General features: G+C 43.6%; 1 protein-coding gene across 1 annotated transcript in view; it reads left to right on the plus strand.

Annotated features, from left to right (window-relative positions):
- Positions 1-19,182, plus strand: part of LOC129827616 (X-linked interleukin-1 receptor accessory protein-like 2) — a 471,721-nt gene that overhangs the window by 244,835 nt on the left and 207,704 nt on the right. Inside the window, exon 3 of the mRNA XM_055888620.1 lies at positions 2,214-2,487. Coding sequence (XP_055744595.1) covers positions 2,214-2,487 — 274 coding nt within the window. The remainder of the gene's footprint in view (positions 1-2,213; positions 2,488-19,182) is intronic.

Genomic DNA, 19,182 nt, shown 5'->3' on the forward strand with positions numbered 1-19,182 from the left:
TGAGAAGAGTAGCAGTCCATTTTAGGCAATTCACTGGTCATTTTTGGCCATAGAGATACAGTACATCTTAAAGTAGTTATTATTTGACAATGAACTGTGTTCATGGTAGACTAAATTATTGTCTTTGCCTCTCTACAACAGCAGTGCCATAGCTGCTAACTGGTTTATCCTAAATAACTCTGCATTAGTCTGATCGTGACTATGACCTTCTCTGCCTCTCCCTGTCATACGCTACTGTTTCACCATGTGTCACGGGTTCAAAGCTCACCAGCATTAAGGCAATCTTGACTGGCTCATCATTACTGGCTCCTGTGGCTTTTCCCCCACTACTCACCTATGGATGACAATGGAGAGAGAGGAGAGCGGCTGCTAATTACCGAGTACAACTTGAAATGTCTTTGAAGCCTAGCTAGAGAGCTCCCATTTAGGATGCAAATGAAAATCCAAATGGAGAAGATGAATATGAAATGAGATTTTCATCCTACTGCAAGGCACTAGTGTGAATACTTTAGGATTCATTTGAATTTGACCCCCATAGTATAGGCCTAGTAGCTTCCATTATCTGTAGATCTATTATCAAATCAAATCAAACTTCATTTGTCAAATGCACCGAATACAACAAGTGTAGACCTTACTGTAAAATGCTTACCTACAAGCCCTTAACCAACAGTATAGTTCACAATAAAATAACAATAACGAGGCTATATACAGGGGGTACCAGTACCGAGTCAGTGTGTGGGGTTACAGGTTAGTTGAGGTAATTTGTACATGTAGGTAGGGGTGACGTGGCTATGCATAAATTATAAACAGTGCGTAGCATCAGTGTACAAAACAAATTGAGGGGGGTGTCAATGTAAATAGTCCGTTGGCCATGTGATTAATTGTTCAGCAGTCTTATGGCTTGGGTGTAGAAGCTGTTAAGGAGCCTTTTGGTCCTAGACTTAGCGCTCCGGTACCGCTTGCCGTGCAGTAGCAGACAAAACAATCTGTGACTTTGGTGACTGGAGTCTCTGACAATTGTATGGGCTTTTTTTCTGACGCCGCCTATTATATAGGCCCTGGATGGCAGAAAACTTGGCCCCAGTGATGTACTGGGCCGTACGCACTACCCACTGTAGCTCCTTACGTTCAGATGCCGAGCAGTTGCCATACCAGGCAGTGATGCAACTGGTCAGGATGCTCTCGATGGTTCAGCTGTAGAACTTTTTGAGAATCTGGGGACCCATGCCAAATCTTTTCAGTCTCCTGAGGGGGAAAAGGTTTTGTCGTGCCCTCTTCACGACTGTCTTGGTGTGTTTGGACCATGATAGTTTGTTGGTGATGTGGACACCAAGAATCTTGAAACTCTCGTTACACTACAGCCCTGTTGATGTTAATGGGGAACTGTTCGGCCCACCTTTTCCTGTAGTCCACGATCAGCTCCTTTGTCTTCCTCACATTGAGGGAGAGGTTGTTGTCCTGGCATCACTGCCAGTTCTCTGACCTCCTCCCTATAGGCTGTCTCATCGTTGTCGGTGATCAGGCCTACCACTGTTGTGTCGTCAGCAAACGTAATGATGGTGTTGGAGTCGTGTTTGTCCACGCAGTCGTGGGTGAACAGGGAGTACAGGAGGGGACTAAGTACACACCCCTGAGGAGCCCCAGTGTTGAGGATCAGCGTGGCAGACGTGTTGTTGCCTACCCTTAATACCTTTGGGCGGCCCGTCAGAACCTCCAGGATCCAGTTGCAGAGGGAGGTGTTTAGTCCCAGGGTCCTTAACTTACTGATGAGCTTGGAGGGCACTATGGTGTTGAACGCTGAGCTGTAGTCAATGAATAGTATTCTCACATAGGTGTTCCTTTTGTCCAGGTGGGAAAGGGCAGTGTGGAGTGCGATTGAGATTACGTCATCTATGGATATGTTGGGGCGGTATGCGAATTGGAGTGGGTCTAGGGTTTCTGGGATGATGGTGTTGATGTGAGCCATGACCAGCCTTTCAAAGCACTTCATGGCTACAGACATGAGTGCTACGGGGCAGTAATCATTTAGGCAGGTTACCTTCGCTTTCTTGGGCAAAGGGACTATGGTGGATTTGGGTTTTCATTGCTCCATGCATTGTACGATGAGGTTTAGGCTCTTAGTTCCTAGTTTTAGCAAGCATAGTATTGCATGACACCAACAACCACTCTGTTTACACTAGTCCCCTAACCATGTACTACTTCCTCCTCCTCAGTGGACGGCTGCATCGATTGGTCGGTAGACCTGAAGAGGTACCGGGTCCTAGCAGGGGAACCAGTGAGGGTGAAGTGCGCCCTGTTCTACAGCTACATCAGAACCAACTACTCCATGACTCAGAGCGCCAAGCTCCGGCTCATCTGGTACAAAAACAAAGGGGACTCTGAAGAGCCTATCATCTTCTCCGGCCATCGGCTCAGCAAGGAGGATGACTCCATCTGGTTCCGCTCAGCTGAGCTGGAGGACAACGGCTTCTACACCTGCGTCCTGAGGTGGGTTTATTTAGTCCCTGTGCCTCTGAGGAATCAAACAGTTGAGCTTTTCTTACAGTAACCCCCAACCAAGCACCATGCTTATTTTAGTCATTCACAGCTCATTGAAAGCCCACATTTTCAGGAAGTGAGTTTTCATTGGATAACAGTTCATGACTGATCTTGGCTAGTGGTCCCACATATTGTACAGTAGTTTGAGAGGCCCTCATTTATCCATTTAGTTTACATCTACTTTCCAAAGCTACTGTGGTGAGTCAGTGAGTCTATTGTGATGCTGAACAGCCCCCTTGTTGCACACCCACCGCGCCAGCCAAGCAAGCCCTCCGATTGCACACAGCATAAGGAGGAGGGAGAGATCCACATCGCATGCTATGTTTAGTTTCCTCGCGGAGGAATGCATTTCTGGCCTTGCGAGGTTAGTTCACCCCTGACACTGAACTGTGGTTGACTCGTGTTGCGGAACATGTAACTGACATTCCACAAAAGAATAGGCTTTGCCAAAATCATTAATATCAAATCCATGATGTTCCTGTCAGTTCTATGCGAGAAGGATTGTGCTAGAATTCCCTCCTCGGATTATTATATCAAACAACCTGCAAATCATTTGATGAATAAATAAAAGGTGTTTTTATAACATCTAGTAAAAATATTTTCACTGTTCCTAGCTACTTTACCGTGAGAGTCAATGGTGAATAGAAAATAGAGACAATCTGACAGAGGCTTCAGCAAAACTCTCCTCAGATGAAGATCCAGCTCCTCTCTAACAAAGCTGATGCTTCTCCGTGGCCAATAATACGTGTTCTCTCCTCGCTCTGCACTCCCCTCATGCTACGCTAACAGTCTATTTAGGAGAAGATCCTGTCACTTTCATCTCGCTTTCCCACCGAGTTGGTCATAGCAACCGCCACAGCTCAGACAGCCAGGCGCAATGCATTCCAATGTGTTAGCTAGCTAGAGAGTCATCAAGCTGAGCCTTATTCTTTTGCCTTCTTTTGCCTCCTTCCAAACGACAGATCGTTTGGAAGGAGAAGAAAAAACAATACTGGAAATTGAAGTGGCATGTAGCCCTGTGAAATGTGTTATTGAATATAAGATACTGTATCCAGTGATGTATCTTTATGAAGTATTCTCAATATCCTCCAAACTCAATTAATTGTCTGTCAAAGACGTTAAAGGTGAAAAGAGGAGAGAAGTCCTGTTTTCACGCTTTAGTTTCCATTAATGGTGACTCTTGATCCCTGAAACCAAAGGAACAGAAATCCAAATAAGTGGTGTTTTGGGTTTCTGTAGATCCCCAAGCTGCTTCTTTAATTAAACCCCAGACTACTGAAATTCCTAATAATGATACAAAACTACAATCAGCACAGAGGAAGAAAGGCTGGCAGCACCCAGTTCTGAATCTAAAGGTAGGAATCTATAGTCTTCTGAGAGACAATTGCTGGAAAATGACATTGGCAGATGCTGCTGTGTCTGAAATGACAGGGTGGCTCTGAAATGACAGGGTGGCTCTGGAATGAAGGAATGTATTTTCTCATAGGGTCTACTGACCGCAGGAGGGGTAATGTTCTGTGTCTGGCTCAGGCCCCCTACGTAGACCACTTGGAATAAAACAGACATCTTCAAACACACACACACAAACACATACACAGATACACACACACAAACACACACTAGCCCTGCCATCGAGGCCTTTATGGCAGTTATATGGGGTACCAGGCGATGTCCTGTTTTATTGCAACATGAACAGTGACTAATCATGCCTGAATGCCAGAGAATCTCACAGCACCAGCATGACATGTTAAGCTGTAGCCAACGAGTCGATGCAATCTGCCCGGCTAATGCGCCTCGAGAGACAGATTCACCACACCTTTATTTCTCATTCTCTCCAGTGAGGCTAGACGAACCTCCCACATCACAGCACTGATGGAGGGAGAGGCATTTCACACCTTCCCCCAAACAATGGACACACACTTAGCTTTGTTCAATAACTTTATGCCGAGGAGAAATACAACACATGTTCCCAAAGTCTGAGGGATGCCTCTTATACAACACGTATGCAGTACATTATCTGAGGTAGGCTATCCCCCAGAGGCCTGTAAAGTAATATGTGCCACCTGTCTTTTTCTCCCCTCATAAGATAATTGTTCTCTCTCCAATCGCCCGGATGTCACAGACCTTTTCTTTCAAAGCGGTCCAGGTTTTTCACCTTTCTATTCATCTGTCCATGCAGAAGCCCGTTAGAGACAGAGAGACAGAGAAGCCAGTCTGTTCTTTGACACTGGCTGAATCTACGCTACCACGCTTGCCAGTTCAATTCAAATATTAAATGTTCAAGCTTCAGCTTTGACATAAATCAACTTTTAAACTCTCTCAAAACCACATGTATATTTACTTGGGCAGAGACTATTGTTATAAATGTCTACAATGAATCACATCAAAGACAAATCTATGGGTAACTTACCAACCAGTGGATGAAATTGTTTTCAGTAAATACATTACAACGGGTCTAGACTTAAACAATCATTGTTAAAATGCTGTGTTCTACTAGACGAGGTGTAATCATTTTGTAATGTGAAGCTTCACCATATGAGGCTGTGTTCTACTAGACGAGGTGTAATCATTTTGTAATGTGAAGCTTCACCATATGAGGCTGTGTTAGAGGGTAGACAGTCTTTTAGGAAAAATCTATCCAAAGCAAATAAAAATACCTTCTGAGACAGTATTATTGATAGATCAAACCAGTTAGTTATCAGACACACAGACAGACAGGCAGACAGAGATTCTCACAGACAGGCAGCTAGGCAGCGTAGCTATGAGATGTTAATTTGTAAGCACCTCACTTGCAGAACATCATATAGCATCTGAAAGCTATGATCCTTATTGATGTCACCTGTTAAATCCACTTCAATAAGTGTATATGAAGGGGAGGAGACAGGTTAATGAAGGATTTTTAAGCCTTGAGACAATTGAGACATGGATTGTGTATGTGTGCCATTCAGAGGGTGAATGGGCAAGACAAAAGTTTTAAGTGCCTTTGAACGTGGTATGGTAGTGTGTCAAGAACTGCAATGCTGCTGGGTTTTTCACGATCAACAGATTCCTGTGTGTATCAAGAATGGTCCACCACCCAAAGGACATCCAGCCAACGGCAGGCCAGGGGTTGAAAACGGGTCATTGATGAAAGGGGACAAAGAAGGCTGACACAAATTGTGCAGAGCAACAGACGGGCTACAGTTAGTCAACTGACAGTCCAGTACAACATTGGTGCCCAAAGACCCATAAAAGAATGCAAAGCTCGTCGTACCATGACACGAATGAGGTATGGCAGCCGACAACCTTACAGAGTTCCTCTTCTTTTAGCGAGCAACAAGAAACTGTGGTTGCAGTTGGCTAAGGAACAGAACACTGGACTGGAGAATGGAAAAACATTGCCTGGTCTGATGAATTGTCGTTTCTGCTGTTTCACACTGATGGGAGGACTAGAGTATGGAGAAAACCACGAGTACATGCATCCATCATGCCGCGTGTCGACATATCACGCTGATGGTGTGGGGTGTGTTTTCATGGCCAGACATTGGGCCCCTTGATAAAAGTGGAGCAACGTTTGAATGCCACAGGATTTCTGAACAGCATTGCCAATCAGGTGCATCCCTTCATGGCAGCAGTGTATCCATCTGCAAATTGATTTTTTTTCAGCAGGATAACGCCACAATGGTTCCAGGAACATGACAGTAAATTCAGCTTACTGCAGTGGCCTGCCCAGTCACCAGATCTCAATTCATGATGAAACAAGCTATTCGGAGTAGAGATCCACTACCACCCAACTTGATACTGTGGGAAGCATTGTTGTCAACATGGGCCATCATGCCTGTGGAACGCTTCCGACACCTTGTAGAGTCTATGCCCTGACGACTTGAGGCTGTTCTGAGGGGAAAAGGGGGTGCAAACATGTTCCTAATGTTTTGTATACTCAGTGTATTTTGAAACTGTGAGAGTGATAATTTAATCAGTTTTCAATTTCATTGTATTTCTATTGTGAATTCATGCAACATATATTGACTGACATACTGTATCATTTGACCACTACAGTGCATTTGTTATGATAATAATCCATATAAAGTACAGTGATTTGTTAAATTAGAGGTACGTGTGAAAGTGAAACCGTTGTTGAAATACTATAAAAGTCTGAGAAAATGGGAAATCGAATGATAGGCTAATATTGCTCTTTTGGAAGATTGGTAGGAGTTTTTTTGCAGAAAGTACAGATTGGCTCATCAGATATCATTTCCCATGAGGATTTAAGACCTGCTTTAGAAAGGCAAACACATGCCATTCCGATGCACATCCAAGTGCTATCCGCCCTCAGGTTTCAGTCAACAACCACTTTTCAGTGGGAGCTTGCTGATCGACATCTCACAGCCCTCGATGAGCCAATGATTTGGATGCAATCATCAGCAAAACAAAATGTAACATACAATTTCCATATACCATTGCACAACAGGTTGAAGTCCAGAGGGGTTTCTTTGCCATCAATGGGCTCCCAAATACAAACAGAGCAGTAGACGACAGCCACATCGCCATAAAAGCACAATCCCAAAACAAGTTAAACTATGTGAACAGAAAATATTTCCACTCTTAATGTGCAGGTGATAGGTTGGTGGCCAGGTGGAATGCACGACTCACAGAACAGCAATGTTGGCCTATACTCCTACAGGAGGGAGCTGTTGAGGATGGATGGCTTATTGGTGAGTTGCCTACTCATTTGAAGTACACTGCTCAAAAAAATAAAGGGAACACTAAAATAACACATCCTAGATCTGAATGAATGAAATATTCTTATAAAATACTTTTTTCTTTACATAGTTGAATGTGCTGACAACAAAATCACACAAAAATTATCAATGGAAATCAAATGTATCAACCCATGGAGGTCTGGATTTGGAGTCACACTCAAAATCAAACTGGAAAACCACACTACAGGCTGATCCAACTTTGATGTAATGTCCTTAAAACAAGTCAAAATGAGGCTCAGTAGTGTGTGTGGCCTCCACGAGCCTGTATGACCTCCCTACAACGCCTGGGCATGCTCCTGATGAGGTGGCGGATGGTCTCCTGAGGGATCTCCTCCCAGACCTGGACTAAAGCATCCGCCAACTCCTGGACAGTCTGTGGTGCAACGTGGCGTTGGTGGATGGAGCGAGACATGATGTCTCAGATGTGCTCAATTGGATTCAGGTCTGGGGAACGGGCGGGCCAGTCCATAGCATCAATGCCTTCCTCTTGCAGGATCTGCTGACACACTCCAGCCACATGAGGTCTAGCATTGTCTTGCATTAGGAGGAACCCAGGGCCAACCGCACCAGCATATGGTCTCACAAGGGGTCAGAGGATCTCATCTCGGTACCTAATGGCAGCCAGGCTACCTCTGGCGAGCACATGGAGGGCTGTGCGGCCCCCCAAAGAAATGCCACCCCACACCATGACTGACCCACCGCCAAACCGGTCATGCTGGAGGATGTTGCAGGCAGCAGAACTTTCTCCACGGCGTCTCCAGACTCTGTCACGTCTGTCACATGTGCTCAGTGTGAACCTGCTTTCATCTGTGAAGAGCACAGGGCGCCAGTGGCGAATTTGCCAATCTTGGTGTTCTCTGGCAAATGCCAAACGTCCTGCACGGTGTTGGGCTGTGAGCACAACCCCCACCTGTGGACGTTGGGCCCTTATACCACCCTCATGGAGTCTGTTTCTGACTGTTTGAGCAGACACATGCACATTTGTGGCCTGCTGGAGGTCATTTTGCAGGGCTCTGGAAGTGCTCCTCCTGCTCCTCCTTGCACAAAGGCGGAGGTAGCGGTCCTGCTGCTGGGTTGTTGCCCTCCTACGGCCTCCTCCACGTCTCCTGATGTACTGGCCTGTCTCCTGGTAGCGCCTCCATGCTCTGGACACTACGCTGTCAGACACAGCAAACCTTCTTGCCACAGCTCGCATTGATGTGCCATCCTGGATGAGCTGCACTACCTGAGCCACTTGTGTGGGTTGTAGGCTCCGTCTCATGCTACCACTGGAGTGAAAGCACCGCCAGCATTCAAAAGTGACCAAAACATCAGCCAGGAAGCATAGGAACTGAGAAGTGGTCTGTGGTCACCACCTGCAGAACCACTCCTTTATTGGGGGTGTCTTGCTAATTGCCTATAATTTCCACCTGTTGTCTATTCCATTTGCACAACAGCATGTGAAATTTATTGTCAATCAGTGTTGCTTCCTAAGTGGACAGCTTGATTTCACAGAAGTGTGATTGACTTGGAGTTACATTGTGTTGTTTAAGTGTTCCCTTTATTTTTTTGAGCAGTGTATATTTGCCATTGCTAAAGCAACTTGAATTGTCCTAATGGTCCACTCTTTGTAGCTATGTTTTTATTTTTACTGGTCAAGCGTCAACGGAGCGAGCCAAATAAAACCTTTTGGTTGTATTCAATCTCTAGCTCCTCTATTTCAGTCTCGGAAAATTCTTTTTTTAGGAACTAGTTCATGTCAGAGCAAAAACCAAGCCATGAGGTCGAAGGAATGGTCTATAGAGCTCCAAGACAGGATTGTGTTGAGGCACATATCTGTGTAAGGGTACCGAAAAATGTCTGCAGCATTGAAGGACCCCAAGAACACAGTGGCCTCCATCATTTTTAAATGGAATGTTTGGAAAAACCAAGACTCTTCCTAGAGCTGGCCGCCCGGCCAAACTGAACAATCGGGGGGAAAAGACCATGGTCAGGGAGGTTACCGAGAACCTGATGGTCACTCTAACAGAGTTCTTGAGTTCCTCTGTGGAGATGGGAGAATCATCCAGAAGGACAACCATCTCTGCAACACTCCACCAATCAGGCCTTTATCGTAGAGTGGCCAGACGGAAGCTATTCCACAGTAAGAGGCACATGACAGCCTGCTTGGAGTTGCCAAGACTCTCAGACCATGAGAAACAAGATTCTCTGGTCTGATGAAACCAAGATTTAACTCTTTGGCCTGAATGCCAAGCGTCACGTCTGGAGGAAACCTGGCACCATTCCTACGGTGAAGCATGGTGCTGACAGCATCATGCTGTGGGGATGTTTTCCAACAGCAGGGACTGGGAGACTAGTCAGGATCGAGGCAAACATGAACGGAGCCAAGTACAGAGAGATCCTTGATGAAAACCTGCTCAAGAGTGCTCAGGACCTCAGATTGGGGCGAAGGGTCACTTTCCAACAGGACAATGACCCTAAGCACACAGCCAAGACAACGCAGAAGTGCCTTCAGGACAAGTCTTTAAAAATAGCTGTACAGAGTTTTGGAGGATCTTCAGAGAAGAATGGGAGAAACTCCCCAAATACAAGTGTGCCAAGCTTGTAGAGTCATACCCAATTAGATTCGAGGCTGTAGTCGCTGCCAAAGGTGCTTCAACAAAGTACTGAGTAAAGGGTCTGAATAGTTATGTATATGTGATGTTTCAGTTTATTTTTTATAAAATATTGGCAAACATGTCTGAAACCCTGTTTTTGTAAACAATTTTAGACTAAGGCTGTAATGTAACAAAATGTGGAAAAAGTCAAGGGGTCTGAAGGCATTGTATATTCCCAGCAGGCTTTGAAGGGATGATTTTGACCATACAGTGTATGGTTAATTAGGTTTCAAAATGCAAATAGAAGAGGTTGTGCCCGAGCACTGAGGCTGAGAACAATTGGTATTTATCAATTATTATGACGTTTGTAGGATTGTTTGATAAATCACACTTTTTCGAACATTCAAAATTCCTTTCATAAAGAGTATCTTAGAATAGTTTACACGCAATATTGATAAATGAGGCCCCAGGAACTGGATTTCCAGAATCAGAATAAGCACGGAATCCAGAATTTATTGAAAGTTCCCAGAATTGTTCAACCCTAGTCAGAGCACTATGGTGTGTGCGTAAGTTTCTGACTGTGTCTGTGTGTGTACCTACTTGTGTGTATGTGTGTGTGAAAGGCAACGGCACAGTAAGGAGGTTTGACGCCTGAGAAAACCTGGCTGTATCGTTGATATGCTGCTCTGCGTAGCAGCCCCATAGGGACCACCCTCGCGCCCATTTAACTTCTCTAGGATATGTGGGACGCTAACGTCCCACTTGGCCAAAAGCCAGTAAAAATATATTACGATAAAAATCAAACTTTCATGAAATCACACATGAAAGACACCAAATTAAAGCTACACTTGTTGTGAATCCAGCCAACATGTCTGATTTCAAAAAGGATTTACGGCGAAAGCACATCAAACGATTATGTTTGGTCAGTACATAGCCACAGAAAAACACAGCCATTTTTCCAGCCAAAGAGAGGAGTAACAAAAAGCATAAATATAGATAAAATGAATCACTAACCTTTGATAATCTTCATCAGATGACACTCATAGGACTTCATGTTACACAATACATGTATGTTTTGTTCGGTAAAGTTCATATTTATATCCAAAAATCTGAGTTTAGGCGGGACGCTACTGTCTCACTTGGCAAAAAGCCAGAGAAAATGCAGTGCCAAATTCAAATTTATTACTATAAAAATTACTATAAAAATCAAATTTTCATTAAATCACACATGAAAGGTACCAAATTAAAGCTACACTGGTTGTGAATCCAGCCAACATGTCAGAATTCAAATAGGATTTTCTGCGAAAGCAAACGATGCTATTATCTGAGTTAGCACCGTTGTAAACAAAGAGAGATAAGCATATTTCAACCCTGCATGCGCGACACAAAACGCAGAAATACAAATTATAATTCATGCCTTACCTTTGACGAGCTTCTGTTGTTGGCACTCCAATATGTCCCATAAACATCACAAATGGTCCTTTTGTTCGATTAATTCCGTCGATATATATCCAAAATTTCCATTTAGTTGGCGTGTTTGATCCAGAAAAACACTGGTTCCAACTCGTGAAACATGACTACAAAATATCTCAAAAGTTACCTGTAAACTTTGCCAAAACATTTCAAACTACTTTTGTAATACAACTTTAGGTATTTTTTAATGTAAATAATCGATAAAATTGAAGATGGGATGATCTGTGTTCAATACAGGATTAAAACAATCTGTAGCATGCTTTCTGGTCACGGGCCTCTATCTAACAGGACACTTCAAGTGACCCTGAATCAAAATGGCCCTACTTCTTCATTACACAAAGGAAAAACCCTCAACTAATTTCTGAAGACTGTTGACATCCAGTGGAAGCGGTAGGAACTGCAAGAAGGGCCATTAGAAATCTGTATTCCCAATGAAAATCAATCAATTTTATTTATCAATCAATCAATTTTATTTTATATAGCCCTTCGTACATCAGATAATATCTCGAAGTGCTGTACAGAAACCCAGCCTAAAACCCCAAACAGCTAGAATGCAGGTGTAGAAGCACGGTGGCTAGGAAAAACTCCCTAGAAAGGCCAAAACCTAGGAAGAAACCTAGAGAGGAACCAGGCTATGAGGGGTGGCCAGTCCTCTTCTGGCTGTGCCGGGTGGAGATTATAACAGAACTATGCCAAGATGTTCAAAAATGTTCATAAGTGACAAGCATGGTCAAATAATAATCATGAATAATTTTCAGTTGGCTTTTCATAGCTGATCATTAAGAGTTGAAAAACAACAGGTCTGGGACAGGTGGCGGTTCCATAACCGCAGGCAGAACAGCTGAAACTGGAATAGCAGCAAGGCCAGGCGGACTGGGGACAGCAAGGAGTCACCACGGGCGGCAGTCCCGATGCATGGTCCTAGGGCCCAGGTCCTCCGAGAGAAAGAAAGAGAGAAGGAGAAAATTAGAGAGAGCCAAGATTTTCAAAATGTTCATAAATGACAAGCATGGTCAAATAATAATCAGGAATAAATCTCAGTTGGCTTTTCATAGCCGATCATTAAGAGTTGAAAACAGCAGGTCTGGGACAGGTAGGGGTTCCATAACCGCAGGCAGAAGAGTTGAAACTGGAATAGCAGCAAGGCCAGGCGGACTGGGGGCAGCAAGGAGTCACCACGGCCGGTAGTCCCGACGTATGGTCCTAGGGCTCAGGTCCTCCGAGAGAAAGAGAGAAGGAGAAAATTAGAGAGAGCCAAGATTTTCAAAATGTTCATAAATGACAAGCATGGTCAAATAATAATCAGGAATAAATCTCAGTTGGCTTTTCATAGCCGATCATTAAGAGTTGAAAACAGCAGGTCTGGGACAGGTAGGGGTTTCGTAACCGCAGGCAGAAACAGTTGAAACTGGAATAACAGCAAGGCCGGGCGGACTGGGGACAGCAAGGTGTCAGCATGCCCGGTAGTCCTGACGTATGGTCCTAGGGCTCAGGTTCTCAGAGAGAAAGAGAGAACGAGAGAATTAGAGAGAGCATACTTAAATTCACACAGGACACTGGATAAGACAGGAGAAGTATTCCAGGTATAACCAACTGACCCTAGCCCCCCGACACATAAACTACTGCAGCATAAATACTGGAGGCTGAAAAATCCATTGAAAAGAGAGTGACCTCGAAAAAAAGAAATCTGAATGGTTTGTCCTCGGGGTTTCGCCTGCTAAATAAGTTCTGTTATACTCACAGACATAATTCAAACAGTTTTAGAAACTTCAGAGTGTTTTCTATCCAAATCTACTACCAATATGCATATTTTATATTCTGAGGATGAGTAGCTGGCAGTTGAATTTGGGTATGCTTTTCATTCAAATGTGAAAATGCTGCCCCCTATCCTAGAGAAGTTAACCTTGAACTTCACACAAACCCATTGATCCAGGTTGAACCAACTCCTGCAGATTAGTGATATGGAAAGTTTCATCAATGGCCCATGAGTCAACAGAAACCCCATTATCCTGTGTAGTGATGAGGTACTCGGATTCTTTCACACTTTGACTTGTTTCTTGCCATTGCTTTTCAATACCTTTTTTTTCAATTTCCTTGTACATTTAGTCTGTTTGATCTTCTCTTGGTATGTGTAGTGGGAGAGAGAGAGCGAGTGAGAGTGTGTGTCTGTTACTTTTTTTCTCCAAAGGTCATTTACACTAGAGGTTTAATAGCTCCAGAAGTAGGGTCTTCGTGGCTCATTCCCAGTTAGAGTGGTTCCTATTGAAATTAAATTGGGGGCTCATGTTCTCTTAAATATTTAGCATTCCTCTTTAAAACTTGACTACATTTTCCTCTTCCTCCCTCTTACAGAGAAATGGTGGAAAAATAATTTCTCCCCCCATTTTAATCAATGGAATTGGCCTACATTTAGATTTAAACGGTTGCATGTAAAATTCTCTCTGTCTCTCTCGCTGAAATCCATCTTTAGTAAGGTGCTTTCAAAGAGTTTGATGTAATTTTTCAGACAGCAGAGCAATCGAGGCAGGGAGATTGTGTAGGAAATTCCCCCCACAAAGATTTAAGGACTTGCAAAAGCATCTGGGGACCTGATACATCCATTCATAAGCTCATAAATCTTTTGCATTGCATCACAATTAATGCCAATAACATCAACAACCATTTCAAACTAACCTACATAAATTGCTTTTATTCCTTATTGGCAAACAGATTGTAATGAAGGCTCAGGGAGAAAAACATGTAGATTCACACGCAGACACCTTCGCAGAAGGCAGGGATCAGGGTCACAGGAAGGCAGTGGTCATACACAGGTAGGCAAACAAGCAGGTGAATCAAAACTAGGACTGAAGGCTATAACTGGTTCTCACAAACGAGCTAGAAAAAGACTTATGAGAGTCAAAACGAACAATACCTCACAAAGACACAAACAGAATGAACTGAACTAAATAAGGAGCTGATGAGACCAGGTGAGTAACTAACACAGGTGAAATCAATGAACACAAATGAAAGACAGGGCTACGTTCAAGAACACAAAGAAACAGGGCTGTGTTCAAGAACACAACGAAACAGAACACAAGGTTGACTAAGAAAATAAATACAGAACCTAACACAGATGAACAAGTGCCTTCTCATTAGGGAGAGTACGTCATTTTTTACCTGGAGAAAATTTGACCTCTCTGAAATAAAAATGGTTGGCCCTACCCTATATGTTAACGAAACCCTCCCTGAATGCTTGAAAAAAAAACAAGTGACCCTCCCCTATTCCCAAAATAATAATGAAAACATAGTAGATAGCAGAGAACATGTCTGCCGTTTACCCTCACTTCTTAGACAGACCAGAGCCTTAGAAATGCAGTTTTAGAAACTATTCTTCATCCTGTAAGCATTACATGGCAACGTAGAAATGTTGATAGTGCACAGGGCTGTGGGCCAGAAGGTTGTAGGTGGAAAGATCTCCTTTATAGGAAAAGCATTGCATGAATCTACCATCGTATTTGCAGGTATGAGAAAAATGTGCCTTCTATAAATGCATTACATGCAGTTCTATGTCATTTTACCTGACTGGAGACAGCAGAATCTTTGTTAATAGCACACAAATGACTGAAGTTTCAGGCTAAGAATGGACAGAGAGAGAGCCTTATAATAAGATGAACACATAGGACTATGTCTTATTTGTAACGAAACTGTCCATTTGTAAATAATTCAATCTGAGATGTCATTATGAATCTAAGCATGGTACTTTCAAAAGTTAGGCCTACTTGTCCACCAGACAGAGTAGGACTACCGACGCAAAAAAAAATGTAAGCTTTAGCTACTGCTACTCTTCTTCTGTGGCTTAACCCAATAAAATGATGTTGAACCAATGTGGAATAGACATTGGAATGAAAGCTGTGCCCAGTGGGTCACAAATGTTTCCCTAAAAGCTGTCTGGGTTTAAAACATCTTCTGTATCACAGAAATGATAGCGACAAAAGTAAATTAAGTCCATGTTTGTCTCCTCGGGTATTGAAGGTTGCAGGTCAGCCTCTAAACGTTAAAGGACCGAAGCGCCATTATAAATCACTTCGTATAATTTGATCCTTTTAATTTTCTTCAATACCTTAAGCTAAAGAGGGCTAGGCCTGCTGTTTGCCATTTTCTTTACCATAAGGCATATGTCATATCCTCACATACCCCCTCAATTTGAGTCCTGGTTTTAATTTAATACACCCAGCAGTTCACTGACACGGAGGTCAGCTATTTAAAGAGTTCATGGTGGGTGGAGGAATTGGTCAACAAATCTATGGATAGCAGCCTATAGCCTAATTTGGTCTGTCAGACCTCTTATTTCTTAAATAGGAAGAAATAGGTTCCAACACTCAGCCCTCTGGATGTTAGTAAAGTCAAATTAAAATAGGTATGGTCTAAAGGAACTATGTCTACTTGAATTTGCTGTCCATTTCTGATTGACTGTGCTTCAAGTTTCAGCACCACAATGGAAGTCACTCGAATCTGGCTAATATTGTGAGGTCAATAACTCTTATAAATAGCTTCTTCATGGTCAAGAAACATTATTGAAATAAATTATGGATCATTCGATTGAGACCACACTATTAGCCTATAGCAATGATCACCAATCCAAGGCATTCCTCGTCAATCACCAAACAGTTCTTTAAAAAAAAAAAAGTCCTAGTGCCTGGAGTGCAGAGTGTTCCTATTTTGAAGCATTTCATCTCTCTGAAGGTAGAACTCCAACTACCCGGCAGGCCCAGAGAGCAAAGCAAGTGCACCCATAGGCCTACAGCTGGCCAATCAGATAGCTCAGATCACCGTGTCTGCACAGTTTCCTCTGTGGTTTCCTTGAGCCATAGACTGTAAAAATAAGCTTTGAACACACAGCAGTTAAAACCATGACTAGAGAGAGACTCAACAAATACAGAGCTACTGTTTTTATCATGACACGAGGCGAGACCCAGATGCAGACACAGGAGGCAGATGGTTGGAGTCTAAGATGTTTAATAATCCTAAAGGGAGTAGGCAAGAGAATGATCGTGGACAGCCAAAAGGTCAAAACCAGATCAGAGTCCAGGAGGTACAGAGTGGCAGACAGGCTCGAGGTCAAGGCAGGCAGAAATGGTCAGGCAGATGGGTACAGAGTCCAGAAACAGGCAAAGGTCAAAACCGGGAGGACTGGAAAAAGGAGAATAGCAAAGGCAGGAGAACGGGAAAAACACTGGTTGACTTGGAACATACAAGACAAACTGGCACAGAGAGACAGGAAACACAGGGATAAATACACTGGCACAGAGAGACAGGAAACACAGGGATAAATACACTGGGGAAAACAAGCGACACCTGGAGGGGGTGGAGATAATCACAAGGACGGGTGAACCAGATCAGGGCGTGACAAAGTTTATGTTTAAGTTGTTATTCAGCACTGTCAACACTTTGTTCAACACTTTTATAAACCATCAAATGCAATTCTCCCTACTTCCACTCACGCTACAACCAGCACTACAGCTGCAATTAATGAGTATTGCATAGTGTTCCAATAAGCTTCTGTTATTATTATTAGCTGAATGTAGTTTTTAATAGAGGAATATTTCACTTTTTGTGGTCATAGGAGTAACAACATGAATTCGTACGTGAGGCAGAAATAATGCAGTGTGACTTGAGTTTTGCCATCAGCTGGAAGGAAGACTGTGTTCTCCTAGATGTTTAAAAAACTATCTGAATGCTAGATCTCAGCTTGCATTTTGACTCAGGAAGTGATCTTGACTCAGAAAAGGTTGGTGACCACTGGCATATAGGCACACTTGATTTAGCACTCCCAGCGAAGATTAAGAGATGAGGGATGGCATCGGGCACACATCCATACAGTGGTCCTTCCTTTAAAAGTTGTGGCATACTGCAGCACAGCTTGTGGGGTGCCGCAGAATTCTATGGCACGTTATTTAAGTGTCAGCCATTGTTGCCAGAATGATGTAATTTACCACAATCTGCTACCATCTACCACAAACGGTCGTGGCATAAACTCAAAACTTTTAAAGGAAGAACCACTGTATAATACCTAATTAGCAAATAATTTTTAGACACTGAGAAACATAGAAATGTAATTTATTGCAAATTACATGACCCTCCCCTGGACTCGATAAAACAATACTTAACCCTCCCCCTGACTGAAATTAAAAAGGCAGGACCCTCCCCCATTTTCCTCCATGTTGAACCATCCCTTATGTATAATGAAAAGGGAGTGTTAGTATTAGACAAGAGTGCCAATATGCTGCTCTCTGTTGTATAGGCCTTCTCAGCAGATGATCCAAAATGACAACAGGTCAAATCATAGTGGCAGACAGTGCTAGTTTCTATGAAGCTCATAGAGCAACACTTTGTCAGTCAGTATAATTGGACCTGGGGTCCTCCTAGGACCTGGGGTCCTCCTAGGCCCATCTTCCACAGAGAGAGTTATATGAACGCTAAGGGCTGTGGAAGAAGGAAAGAGAATGAGGTTCATTACCAGTGAATTAATCATATGAATTAATCTCCAACTTCCTCCTCATCCTCTCCCTGTGTGAGAGGAGGGCTTGTGGCAGGGTGCCCCAGAGAGCAGTTCTGTGTACTCTATGTCTCCTCTGCCAGGACTGGGAGCTACGGTGTCACTACTCTCCCCAGACAAGCCTCTTCTAGATGTTCTGAGGTTTATGCACTTTCTCAGGTGGTTCTTAGGACAAACAGGAAATGCAGCAAAACAGAACAACATGAGTGACATACTTGCAGCAGATCCTCAGTCGCTCTCTGTCTCTCTGTCTGTCCAAGGTCAGGTCACTGCAATGAAAGGCTTCTGCATTGACCTCCATGGCTGCGGTGTCAGAGCGGTCCCCCAACGATATAGGAAACTACTTAGCACCGTTCTTGTGTTGCAGTCATTTACTGAGATCTATAGTGGAAAGAGCCTGATGCACGGTTGACCTCTGCCAAGAGGGCATTTACACAGTTTGGCTCTCTGTATTATGGCTCACACGGAAACCTGTGTAGGGGAAATTACATGGCACGAAGTCATTCAGGCGTATGGGTGTTCAGAATGCTTATTCAATGTCTCAAGAAAGCTAAGAGCCCGGGCACACTGACCCATGAGACACTGACCCACCTGGGTGGGCCACATCTTGAAGGTTGTCATGTTAGATTCATTGAAGATCACATTAACAGATGTAATCATGAACCGCGAGCACACAGAAATCCCTTTTTTATTAAGCATATAATTCAACTGGTGAGGTGTAGCCAAGGCTGCTTGAGAGTAATGGCAGGAGTGAGAGATTAATTATTCATGAAGTGGAAGCAGTCTTATCAGGATAGCACAATAGTTATGCAGCGTGATTAACTGGGCTAATTGTCAGTAACAGATCCTCATTTGTCCTGAGTGACTTCACACATCTGTTCCCTGTTTGTCTGTTGTTGTTTGTCTTTTTATTCGTCACAATTTGAGACCGTTGTCACCAGACACAGCAAGTGCCCTTTGAACAGTTTTTTAGTCTTAGTTCATAAATACAGTAGCCCAGAACAGTAGTACAGTAGCCTCTGTTGCCTGAAACTAGGCATTCTACACATGCACGCACGCGCGCACGCGCGCACGCACGCACGCACGCACGCACGCACACACACACACACACACACACACACACACACACACACACACACACACACACACATAGCAGACATGTCAGGCCACCTCTCTCAATAAACACACACACACACACACACACACATAGCAGACATGTCAGGCCACCTCTCTCAATACACACACACACACACACATACACACACTGTCACACTGTCACACACATACACACACCCAGTCACATACACAACCTGCCTGA

Source organism: Salvelinus fontinalis, chromosome 29, assembly GCF_029448725.1.
Source record: "Salvelinus fontinalis isolate EN_2023a chromosome 29, ASM2944872v1, whole genome shotgun sequence".
NCBI lineage: Eukaryota > Metazoa > Chordata > Actinopteri > Salmoniformes > Salmonidae > Salvelinus > Salvelinus fontinalis.